Source organism: Pezoporus wallicus, unplaced genomic scaffold (genome assembly GCF_028554395.1).
Source record: "Pezoporus wallicus isolate ANWC-B61680 ecotype Strahan unplaced genomic scaffold, APGP_CSIRO_Pwel_v1 contig_7853, whole genome shotgun sequence".
NCBI classification, from domain to species: Eukaryota; Metazoa; Chordata; class Aves; order Psittaciformes; family Psittacidae; genus Pezoporus; species Pezoporus wallicus.
The window spans coordinates 10,035-23,251 of NW_026641765.1; the positions used below are offsets into that span (position 1 = coordinate 10,035).

The window sequence follows — 13,217 nt, forward strand, 5'->3', positions numbered from 1 at the left end:
TGCTGAAACCCCTTAATGGTCCCCTGCGCTGGCTGATAGCAGTTACTCATCATCAAAGGTTCTCATAAGCATAAATGAGAATTTCCTTTGAAAACACCTTTGAGTGTTTACAATATCACAAAAACACTGACTTACTTCAAACCTGATATCCTACCTCCCACCTCGAAACTGGTTGCTTTAAGCAGAGTAGATGACACTGTTTTCAGATCACTGCCATAGCATCCAGGTGCAAACACACCCCAAAAAATGTGATACAGGTGTCAATGCCCAGGTGATACAGGTGTCAATGCTGAGAAACAAGGAGGGAAGGAAAATATCCTCTTCCTTTCAGCATCCCGTGGAAACTGTCCAGAAAGGAACCTGCAGTTCTGAAGGCTTTTTCAAATGGACACTGAAGAACAGAAAGACATTGAAAAACAGAACACTGAAAATTTAAAGCATGCATAGCCCTTTTGTTGCAAATTTCTTAAGGGCAGCAACCACAATGAAGGATAAGGACGACCTGCAAGGCCAAGAAAAATCAGTCACAAGGACACAAAAATACCCAGACCCACTCATCAGTATACTTTAGGTGCACTTTTTATTTACAGAGGAGATGCCTAATCAGTTATAAGGTTAGACACCTGATAATTCAGCTTTTTCTGTAAAAGTGTATAAATATATACATGAAACTCTATGAAGTAAACCTTATTAACTGTGATACAGTAAACATTCACTACTATCATGCTAACAGGTATCTCAAAGCTTAAATGCAGATTTCAAGATACCCTCTATAAAATAGCTGTAACTATACTAAAAGGGCAAAAAATCTGCCATAAACAAGCTTTTAAAAGAGAGTACTAAAATGTCTTTGTAATAATGTTTGCCAGGACAAAAATACTGCTTCATCCCTCCCACTCCCCCACCCCATAAGAAACAAATACCCCAAAACAGTTGCAAAAATGCAGGAAGCATTACAAGATTACTTTTTTTCTTCTTCTTTACTTTTTTTTAATTAAAATATTTTTTACTTAATTATTTTACTACATATTAAGGAAACTGCAAAAAAATGCAGCTTTATTAAATATTATTTACTGTTATACAAAAACCTCACGTACGTGTCCATGCGACTGAAGACATTAGTGGTACCACATGAGCTATCCCTTTTCCTTATAGCTATATACCTTATTTGGAATGATGGAGAGACTTTATAGAAAAGACATCTGACAGCAACTGAAGAAAGGGACTGGAAAATATTGGCAGAACATGTGAGAGCCTCTAGACCTCCCTGCTTTCTTATTTTAAAAGCACTTCTGCTTCAGCATTATTTCATTTGTCTTTCTGTTGTTCTTCCTGTTGGAGATGATTCAGGACATAAAGAACAACTTGATAGCAGAAAATGTACTGATCCTGTAAGGGAAAGGAAAGCATAGAACATGTGAAAAATGCTTGCATCACCAAAGCAATTCACTCTCACCTGCACAGCACTCAATTTCAGTAGTAATTCTACAGATAAATAAAAAAAAATCCCAAACAACCCAGAAAACAAACCGCACAGTGGAGAAATATGCAAACTCAACTTAAAATAAAGGCAAGCCACTAAAGGTATATTTTATATGGGACATTCATCCTTCTTTCACACTCAAATTAACTCAAGCAGGGTTAAGTACTTTACATAAGTAGGAATGAAAACATCAAGTGAATTTCAAGAGGTCTTGCATCAATACCAGCTAATACAGAACTCTTTGACAGTGCAACTTACCTTAATCTTAGCAGTACAGGCATGGGGAATAATACGTGTTTTGGGATGTGATATGGGGCCCATAATTTTGTGGTTTCATTTCTTTTTTTTTCCTTGTGATTGTTTTTTTTTTAAACTATGATTTGACAATTCTGTCATGTTCAAAGAAAAAGTTCATATTTTAACAAGACCTTGTGATGTCCATGTCTAAGATAAAGTTAATTAGCTCTAGATCTAGATTATTCCTAAAACATTAATTTAACTTCTGTTTGAAAATCTCCCCAGAGGGGATTTCAGGACATTTTTTAAGTAAACACAGATGAAAACAGCAGAGCATGTTAAAAATTGCCTGTGTTTATAACTGTTAAATACATTACTGCTACTTACTGGCATGCATCATGATATAATTCTCTCAACATAGATGTTACACTATAAGGCACAAAGACAACCATTGTGTGTATCGCAAAGTTTCCTGGTCATATCAGAGTTAGAATTCCAGTGTCTTTCCTTTATCATATAGCTGGGGAAGCCAGACTCACCTCTGTCTGAACCATCCCATGCCTCTGCAGACGCATTGTGCGCACCAGGTCCGAGATGTCAAACTACCAAAACAAACCACAAGTTAAAACATTTTTAAAAATAAGACTTATGTGCATATAAAGAAAATATTCCCAGCATCAAACCAAGGAATCCAACTAGGTACATTAAACATTTAGTAGTTAAACAAGTAACAATTTACTATAGCCTACAAATGTCTGGTAGATAACCAGTATGGGTTGTCTCTGGTAAATATGTATGTGGCCCTCCTAAATCAGATACCTTCCTTCTCTTGTTTTCTTTCTCTGTGCTTACTCTTACTGGGATCTAAGTGTGCAGAAGATAGAGCCTCTCAGTCCAACCTAAGAAAACGCTATTTCCCCAGGTTAATAAAGTTATAAGACATTTTGTGAGTTCTTAGAAACCCCACTAAACTAAGCATGACAAAGATCATCTTCTCTACAAACGCACCAGGACACTGAAGAACATAAATATAAGGAAGCTACCACTCTCCTGTGGATCACCCTAAAATGCATATCCTTGGTTGTGCTGGAAAAATTAATTTACATACCCTCATCTCCAGCTGAGATGTCTGTACAATGAGTTTTTGATTCAGTTGGTTGGTTGGTTTCTAGCTGCCCTCCAACATGGATCTCTGACCAACTGAGTGCTGCAGCTCTCAGCTCTAGCACCATTTAACACGATACTTCCACTGAGCACATCCAGCCAGGCAAGGCAGGCATTTCAGCTTTTCCTTCAATTGCCCAAGTCATCATGGCAACACACTGTTGTTCCCAAGCCATACACCAGAAGTCTGCCATGGCAGGAGATGTTCTTGCAACATAAACTCTGATATCTCAAGGGGCATCTACCAATGTTGGATTGCTGAGTTGTCAAACAAGACCAACAAGAAGATTCCCTGAGCCAAGGACCAGCAGAAGTCTGAGCACCCCACCCCATAGATCACCAACAAAGAAGCATTTCACAAGTACTGCACTTCTGCATCCTGATTGAAGTTCCATTAAGATATGCTACTCTGAAAAGCTTAGCATATTCTTTAAACAATTGGACAGATCCAGTGGAACACATGTCCTGCAAGTCAAAAGCATAGCTTAGCCCATTCTCTTGGGTACTCACATCGAGGTCTCTGCTGATTAACCCTAGAACAACATCTATACAAATAAGGGTCCCCGACCGTCCAATGCCTGCACTGCAGTGAGTTATGATAGGTCCTGATTTGTGGACATGACGCATGTAGGAGATGAAAGTAAGCAGGTCATCTGGCTGAGAAGGGGTGTCATGGTCAGGCCAGGCAATGAAGTTCAGATGGGAAATGTGCCGTACTTCACCTGTCTAAGGTTTTTAAAAAAACAACAAAATGTAACACATGGGAAGAATAAAAACCCAAAAGGTAAGTTCTCAAAGGAAACAGTCTCAGAAGAGAGGTATTTGCCTAATGAAGGTGTTCTGTAGTTCTATAAAACAAGAGAAACAATGAGCTAAACTGAAAACAACTAGCAAATAGTTAAATAGTATAAGGAACGCTGTGCAGACTGAGATGATCACACAAAGGAATGAACCAGCCAGATTGCAGTGAATTTCATATCCCTATAAATATTTATGTGGCCAAAGGCACCAACATTTAGAGTCTTATTAGCATAATGAAATAATCATCTGATCCAGCTGCCTTCTATAAGGTCACAGAATAGCACAAGCTGAAATGAGGAAATGTTGACTAGTAATGACCACTGAACAAAAAGGAGAAGCCCCAAGTTACCTCTTGATTAGACACTGCAACTGAAAGCAGGCAAGCCAGAAGTATGAGGATAAAACTGCCAACACTCAAAAAAAATCTGAACATGCAGATTCACTTACTTGAATCTCTTCTAGCTCCAGCACTCTAATGATGAAGCCCTTGAGCTGCTGGAGTCTTACAAGAGCAAGCCGTAGTCTATCATTTATCATGGTGGTTTTATTGAGTACATCTGGCCAGTAACGCTGGCATTTTATCTTTTCTCCTTCAACCTCCTGAGTCATCATGGCAATCACAGTACAGTTTTGCTCCCAAACCATCTGCCAGAAATCTGCTACAGTCGTGGGGAGAGGTCCTTGACATGCAATGTAAACAAACTCTTCATTCCCCACTGGCATGCGAATGAAGCTGGCGTTGATGTATCCACCTTCAATCCCAAGGGGAACTCTAGTGGTATCATCTGCAATTCCCACACAACAAAAATACCTTCATGTTATGCATGCACATAATTAGACCTTCAAACAATAGAGATGCTAAGCCTTACACACTCACATAGTACTTATCTCCACAGATGCTTCCAGATCTTATTAAAAAAAAAAAAAAAGATTAAAAAACACTACAATACTTGCTTTAGGATACTTCTCTTTGAGTAAAGAAAAAAATAGCTAGGGGAGAAATCTAGAACAGGAGACAGGCAGGATATCCAATTCAAACTGCAGCACCTCTGAAACTGAGGTTGAATACTTCTCATTCAGAACATTTGTCAGTTCTTGTTTCTCCACACATCTCCCACCTAACAAACAGAATTTTGTGGCAGGAAATTTACTGACAATAGTATACATGTCTGGTTTTCCAGTTTCACATAGGTAAAAGTGAAAAAAATCTTGTCTGGCTCTATATGTATACAATGTTTAAGACATAGAACCTGCTGAAACACCTGAAGAATCTGTCAACATCCATCCCAACCTACTACAGTAGCTTACTGTTTACTCAAACTGCTTTACAACTGCTTGCTTTAAATGTGTGGAAAATAAGTGGCAATTTTTTTCCCTTCTTAGTAGCACAACTAGGACATGCCACTTCTAACCCAATTCATCTGATCAGACAGGTGGTAATGAAATATTAACACTGAACTTCAGATTAGTTAGGACTTACAAGGAAGTATATTTTTATATCTGTTCTTCTTCCTGTTCTCCTTGGCTTGTCCAATCAAACACTGATCCAAAGGTTTCAACTCCTGAAGGTTCTGTATAGAAGCAATTACATACACATTAGAAAGTGCTGAATGGTAACAAGTGTAAAGAGTAGTTCTGTAACCAAGTACTTAGCAGACAGAATCATTAAGAAATAAATAATGCTAATGTAGAGTTGAATAATAATTCAGTCACAGGAAGAAATCTAATTTCATATAGCTAAGAAAATGAAACAAACAAAACTATTATCCAGTAAACAATTTCTCATTCTCTCAAAAAATACTGTATAACATAGAATCATAGTATAGTTAGGGTTGGAAAGGACCTTAAGATCATCTATGGTTGATTTAAGACTCTTTTCACATTCTGCAGGTAGATTTCACAGCATTTACCTTGTCTCTGCCTGTTAACATCATTTTCTCTTGGTAATTTACCAGAAGAAAGAATGATGTAAACACACTTTTGAATTGAATTCCTACTTCAACCTAATCTTACTTCTCAGCAGTTACTGGGGGAGGCAAGGGAGAGAGAGAAGTTTTTGGTAAAAGAAGTCTTTTAATCCCTTTAGAGCTGCCAGTTAAAGAGCTGTGGTATTTAAGGCAGTGATGAGTCAACCATTCTAACTGTTTCATACTAGAAAACAGGACTTTAAACGACAAGTAGTTACTCACTTCAATCTCTTTAGAAGGGACTCCCTGTTCCAGCAATCCATGCAACATTCTGATCACTGACTTCAGTTTAGCTCCTGAGTACTTGCCACCCGGGAGCACGTTCACAGTAGAGAGTGCAGAGATCTCGTCATTTGTCACTAAAGGGAAATCTAGCAGAACAACAGGACTGATTGATATAAATATAAATGAAAATAGCTAAAACTAGGGAAACTGTAGTGCAATTTTGGATTTCCTTGTTGCTTTTCCCCACTGTATTACCAGTTTTCTCTAGATTGCCTCAATACACCAGAGAGAATACATAGATATCCTCTCAGTTTGACAAGCAAAACCACATTAACTAACAAAATCAGCACGACGCAAAATCAGCTTTGATAAATCCAGGAACCAAAGGGACTGTTTCCCTGAACTTCCAATAAGCACACTGAAACAACGTTCAGATATATTTTAAACACAAGTTCTTCACACAATAAACTACAAAATTGATAAATGCACACAGGGATTAATTGAGAACTCTTCACTTAAATATAACAGCCTGTGACTTTGTTTTTAGCACTTACATTCAACATATCTTTCAAGTGGTAATTGTTAGATAGCTTAAATCTATCTTTCTTTTCCAATAAAGCTTGCTTTGTATGAGGCCTTCATTGTTTCTCTGAAGTACAATAAAATTAATAAACTGAGAGTCTCTCTGGTATCACAATTAAAAATATCCTTAATTTAGACTTAGTCTAAAGGTTTACACAGATTACCCTTTTTTTCTTTTAATGAATACAGATAAAAGGCAGCTGTATAAGAATTTCAGGAACTGACTTTACTAATGCCATCCCAAGAAGTAAAGACTAGATTCTGCCAAACACGTCAAATTGAGTAGCGATCCACTCTGCCACACTGAGCAGCAGTGGAAGAAGTAAGACTCACGACAAAGAAAATATATTGCCTAATTTGAGCATGGAGTATGCAAAGCACGTGATATATCAATCTGATCACAGTCAAATATCTATAGTTACAGCTTTTCTCAGATAGATGCTATGGAAGAAAGCATCTCAGCTGGTTTCAACTCTACTACAAGTACAGGTGCGATGTTGCCAATACTTGTTCCTATCAACTCTTGCACATTTATGCAAAGCTGTAAAGATACTTTCCAGTGGGCTGCTGAGCTGTTAAGATTTCCCATCACATGTGTCTTTACACCTTCAAAACAGGACATTTTAAAATTCACTTCTGGCATTTTCTCTATTTAACGTGATCCTCAGATTTCCACTGATGATTTGTTAAAGTTCTTGCCTTTATTTACACGTTCCTGGCTGACTGATTCAATTGGCAGTTCATCACTTCCCCACGTGATTTCATCTTCATCTGCTTGACTCAAAGGAGGTTGTGGAGTTGACCTGTAAGAAGACAAGGTATAGAAGTAAAAAAGATCACCTAGAAAAATACCAACACATTTGCAACCTAATAAAAAAAAAAATCGGGAAGACAGGGATCTGGTAACAGCTATTATTGCAATTACTTTCTATCATTGCAATTACTTTTCAAAGGCTAAGCAGAGAAATGCTCCATCCCTGGCAGTGTTCAAGTCTTGACAGAGCCTTGGGCAACCTGGTCTAGTGTAAGGTGTCTCTGCCTGGGGCACGGGGCTGGTACTAGATGATCTTAAGGTCCTTTCCAACCCAAACCATTCTGTGATTCTGTGAAAGAACACCCAAAAGCAGGTTTGGACCATTCACATAATTCACTACCTATACAGTAGAATATGTATTTTCCATTGCAATTTTACTAGCTTTGTTGAGGATGGTGGTAAACGTATTAAGTATTTTAGGTCATAATGATGCTGCTTGTGCCAAGCCTCAACCCAAAACTTCCTAGAAACAACATCAAAGTATAAAAATAAGTATATACACTTTAAGCTTTCCATGTAAAAAAGTAGGTCCTAAATACTCAAATGGGAACAGATGGACCAGTGGAACTATGCAGTTGAGTTTCTGTGCTCTAAAACCAGAAGAAGTAATATTATTGAAGCTTGTAAACCTTCAAACTGAAGACAGCATCGTTTGAACGTTTTCTTCACATGCAAGTACCAAATTGTTAGTACAATGCAAATTAAGTTATTTGGTGCCATTTGAACACAGCCCAGTTACTTGTTATAACCACATATCAAAGGAATAAATAAAACCACATAGTAAGCCACATAAAGCTGACTAATATTCCCACAAATTACAATCTTTGAAATAACAAGACTAGGCAGAGAGCAATGCAACAAGGCTTCACACAGATACTTTACTGAGTTTGTTTTAGTTTGAGTTGTTGTTTTTTTATAACATATCTCTCTTCAGAGTTTCAGACTTCACAGGTTTGCTTTCAAGCAACACTACTAAAGAAATCTTACCTTTCTGGCATAGCTTTTACTTCACAGTAGTCTTCATATCCATTTACATGTGTTAGCTAGTGGCAGAAATATTTTAAAACACATTAAAGGACAGAGTTATAACACTCACCCACTGTAAATTTTAAATAATTAACAATTACATGGACTATTTCTGAAGGGTACTAAGTTCAAAGCAGCATATAATGAAAGACTTTGCCCTTTTAGACATCTCATTAACCCAAAATAAGAGAGGACAAGAACACTGAATGACTGGAAAGAGGCATTACTGTAACAACGCCAAAAAGCTGCCTTAAAACCATTCCTGATTCACAGCAGCAGTAGAGCCATCTATGTTTTCTCCAGTTTATTTTGTTTCTTATATTAAAAACCCCTTCATGAGGTACGTTTGATAGTGAAAACTTCTGCTTTCTCACAAGCCACCACTCCTATATATAGCAGAACAGGGCTTTACCTCTAAATGTATTTAGAGGAAGGCGTATGTCTATATACACCTTCCTCAACAGATGATGAAGACTCAGCAGAGAAGGCAGCATTTTGACCCTTCCCATGAAAAAAAAACAACCCTCTACAAACCCATTTATACTTATTAAGCTAGCTTGCAAGTTTCCACTTCCATACTCAGAAAATTTTACTTGTTGGCCTCCTAGAACACACCAATACAAAGCCAGATACTTGATCTGACTCTCAGCTTTAGTAGCTGGACAGAGAGCTGCAACAGCCAGTATGTGCTGGACAGACAGTGTTCTGCTGATCTCAAATATTGAGATGAAACCCAGGCATCTAGTGACAGATGTAAAACAGCACATGCAATGTAGGATAAACCTCATATAGATGCTGTTCAAATTAATGAACAGATCCTAGCAAAAAGTAGGAGGAAAAGAAATCTCCAATTTAGATTTTGGACCCCTAAGTCTGCACAGCATTCATTGTGACTACTTCTCTTCCCTGAGCAGGAATCAAGCAAATCTTTTAGATTAAATGCTCAAAATAACATTAACAAGGTAGTTTATTCTAGCCCTTTATTAAAAACAAAAAATACGAGAAACAGTATAAAATAACGCTATGCTTTGTTCTCTTATATAATTAGTTTATGGTAATCTTACGCAATTAAAAAAATGTTTGTACACCATTTACAACTACTATTGACAAAGATGTTTTAAACTGAAAGACATGTGAAGTTATTTCCACAAGTTCTATGCCAATAAGGAAAACAAGAAATCAAAACAGCATCTGAGAAAGCAAAATCAGCAAACAAATGTCTGCCAGCTTCTTGCTATCCCACCTCTGAAAAATCTTCAGGCAAAGATGACCCATCACAATCTGTGTCTTCAGACTTGTCTTCTGTCAGCTTTCCATTCATCTCTGCTGAAACAGGAAAATCAGGAGATACAGCATAAACTCACCCAAAGATGCCCAGGAGTCACCTTGTCATAGATGTAAATCCTGTTACACCTGTCTGGCACTACACAGGGAATACAGGCACCAGAATAACCAAGAAACATCTATTAAATCCCTTTGCTAACTGTGTTGGAAAAGAGGTCCAGCTGTATAGAATGATCAGACTTTAGGCTCCTTTCTTTTCAGACTGGAACATCTCTCATTCCATGTGAAGTGGTTTGCATAGCTAACAGAATATCTGTGCCAAAAAGATATAGAAAAGGATATCCAAAAAGGATAAACAGCCTAGTGCTAAGAAGGGATCAGATTCCCATGTCAGTAATGTTTCTTCCATTCAGTTACATTTAGACCAGCAGTAGGTCTAAACCAGGATTCTACTTGCTCTTTGCATTAACAAGACCTAATTAAGGTGTGCCGGATAAAATACGACTTGTACCTGTCTGCTACAGTAGTTCTCTGCTGCAGTATCTTACGTATTCAATTCATCTTCAGTTGCAAAGGCCAGATTCTACCTACAGGAAATTGGAAGTAGTGGAGCTCCAATAATATTCCTCAGCTGAGCTCACTTTTGGAGCATGCATAAATAGCGTGAGACCACTGAGGAACTACAAATCCTGCTCCATGCTAAATTTCAGTTAATAACTACTGGAGCTGAGGAGCTGGAACAATGGATATGAAAGGTGTACAGAAGCAGGTTCTGAAAACAGCAGTCTTTCTAAAAGAGCAGGTTGGCAATTTTTTTTGTTTCGAGAGATCTCAACACATTTCCAAGTTGTGCTATCAGTAATCAATGAAACGTTGAAACGCTTCAGCATTTCAACATGACTTTAACTGCAGAATAGCATGAATTCCACTGAGAAGACAACTCCTGTATGGCACTAATTTTCCCAGATTACTTTCTCGCAAAATCCAGATCTATCAAACCAGAGCTTGCCTTATTAAACTGCAACTGAAGTTCACTGGAATCAGCAACCATTTGTCTGTGTTTTACTTGAGAAACTTTCAGTTCACACATCAATTAAGTGTAAACTCTCCTTCCTGCCAAATCAATTTATTTGGCACCTTGTTTCAAGAAATATTTTGCTGTCAATGATATGCCTTTTTAATGGCTTATGTTACCTGGCAAGTGATCTTCTGATGTGGCCTTCCTGAGATGTAGAAGACTCTGAGCCTCTGAGGTCACATTATTACGATTTAAGAGGTTCTGGGCTTCCTCATCTACAACATCCAACAGATACTGGACAACTTCATTGTGATCATCGTCATCGTAATACTCATCATCTGGAACCTCTGTTTTTAAAAAGAACAGTATAAAAGGACAAGTTTTCCTAATATAGAATGTTTTCTCAGAAAAAATAGAGGCAGACAACATTGCATTATTTCGAACTTTTAGCATGGCTTTCCTTCATTTCTGTCTTACACAGAATACAATCTCCAACATCAGCTAATTTCTCTGAAGCCGAGCATGCAACTTGGAGATGATCTTCTAAAACTGACTGCCAGCCTAACATTGACTTATTTCAGCAATTCAACAATGCCTTGACTCACTTCCATGTACACACTAAACACTGATTAATGCTGTCCCCCATCTCATCTCTTACCTGATCTGTCACTCTGTTCAGAAAAGTCTGCTATCTGATTGGTAAAGCCAAGGGAAGGTGCATCTCCAGATCCCGAGAGATTCATTAGGCCTTTTGTGTGATGGATGTTGTTTTCTGTATTTATCTGGGAAGGCCCCAGGAAGCCATTGCCTTTTATCTAAGACAGCAAAGAACAATACAAATTAACTCCTCTGGAAGTTTGTTGATGCAGCAAGGAAGCCTTAAAATGTTCACTGTTCTGCTTAGCAACAAATTCAAAACCCTATTCTCATCTGAGATAGCTGGGTGATGGGTAGGCAGCTTTAATGTGTGTTAGAAGTTGCACATGAAAAGAATAAAAAAAATTTAGGGCAACTAAAAAAAACCCACATGTATTAAACATTACATTAACAGATGTATTTAACATTACTATAACGCCTACAAAACACATTCAGGCTTCAATACTTTTGGTCCCACAACACACTATTATTCAGGAAAAAATAAGGGGCGAGGGAGACAGAGGGGGCAGAACCATCTAGTAAATGTAACATGCAAACATTGCCAGAAACTGTGAACAGAATGGAGTTTTGTGGATCAGAGCCTTGCGTTCTTCTCATAAGACCCTGTGTCTTTTGATAAAGCAGTCCCAAAGAAGGAGAAGATCAATTTATCATATTTATTATGATCATTGCTTATTCACATCAACTGACAAACCCACTGACAGTGGGTTTGTATCCATCCATTCATTGATTGTTTTATTTATTTATTTTTAAAATTTTGGTAAAGTAGATTTTCTAATGACAGTAGGCACAATAAAGTAATATTTACCTTGGGCCCATGAGCATCAGGTGTCTTTTCTGTTTTATCACAGGAATCACTATAGGAACAACCTAAGCAAAAATGAAAAAAAAACAAAAAATCCAACAATTTCACAGCAACTTTCCCACAGAAATTAAATTAGCCCAAAGCAATTATTTTCACTAAAAAACCAACATATTTAATGTTATGAAATAAATAACATTTCTGCTTGGTTGCTGGACACTGCAAGACTTATGTCTGATGGACTATACTTTCTAACAGTTTTATGAATGTTACATTCAATGCATGTTATGAATGCTATTACAAGTAATCAATGCTAAGGAAAGAGAAATGCTGATAAACAGCTTAACAACATACAGTGGAAACAAGGCATGATTTCTCTTCCCTTGAAATGTACAAAACACAAGCCCACAGTCACCTGTTACTAACTTTTGGGGGTTATTTTTTGTTTAACATCGTCTGACATCTGGGTCCTTGTTCAAAGGTACCTTTCGCTTGCTAAAGATACTATGATATCAGAGAACTACTGACTATCCTAAATATCTCATTACTAGTATAAGAAATGAGACAAAATTGTTAGGGTGGTGAGGCACTGGAATGCATTGTCCAGGGAAGTTGTGAATACTCCATCCCTGGCGGTGTTCAAGGCCAGGTTGAACAGAGCCTTGGGTGACATGGTTTAGTGGGAGGTGTCCCTGCCCGTGGTAGCGGGGTTGGGACTTGATGATCTTAAGGTCCTTTCCAACCCTAACTATTCTATGATTTTATGAAAATGGAACCAGTAGATGATATATACCTAGCTACTAGTGAAGTTTTTGGTTTTCATATACATTGTGCTTTTACAAAGGAAGAAACCTGTAGATGAAATAACTGAAACCTAAAAATAACCTTTCATCTTGTCATGAACATGTGCATGACAAGTCATCTACAGGAAGGCAGTTTTAAGTGGAGGGCCTCCATATCAGTTTGTTCAGTTTTATTAATATGTGCAATTCACCTGCATTAAGTAAGCAAGTAAATCTTACCATTAGCTTTCACTGGCCATGGATTTGAGCTATCAGGGCTTTTGGATTTTGGAAGCACTGCATGACCATCTCTATTAAAAAAATGTTAACAGAAATTTTTATTAAAAAAAAATCATGGTAATAATCAGATATTGA

General features: G+C 37.6%; 1 protein-coding gene across 1 annotated transcript in view; it reads right to left on the reverse strand.

Moving 5' to 3' along the window:
• Window positions 1–383: 383 nt before the first annotated feature.
• The window catches only part of PTPN13 (protein tyrosine phosphatase non-receptor type 13), a 121,932-nt gene continuing 109,098 nt past the window's right edge, over window positions 384–13,217 (reverse strand). Inside the window, exons 36-48 of the mRNA XM_057425311.1 lie at window positions 13,083–13,153; window positions 12,067–12,128; window positions 11,260–11,416; window positions 10,778–10,948; window positions 9,543–9,625; window positions 8,261–8,316; window positions 7,159–7,262; window positions 5,875–6,023; window positions 5,166–5,256; window positions 4,133–4,470; window positions 3,395–3,610; window positions 2,260–2,322; window positions 384–1,389 (exon numbers count right to left, since the gene is read on the reverse strand). Coding sequence (XP_057281294.1) covers window positions 1,309–1,389; window positions 2,260–2,322; window positions 3,395–3,610; window positions 4,133–4,470; window positions 5,166–5,256; window positions 5,875–6,023; window positions 7,159–7,262; window positions 8,261–8,316; window positions 9,543–9,625; window positions 10,778–10,948; window positions 11,260–11,416; window positions 12,067–12,128; window positions 13,083–13,153 — 1,642 coding nt within the window. The 3' untranslated portion in view covers window positions 384–1,308. The remainder of the gene's footprint in view (window positions 1,390–2,259; window positions 2,323–3,394; window positions 3,611–4,132; window positions 4,471–5,165; window positions 5,257–5,874; window positions 6,024–7,158; window positions 7,263–8,260; window positions 8,317–9,542; window positions 9,626–10,777; window positions 10,949–11,259; window positions 11,417–12,066; window positions 12,129–13,082; window positions 13,154–13,217) is intronic.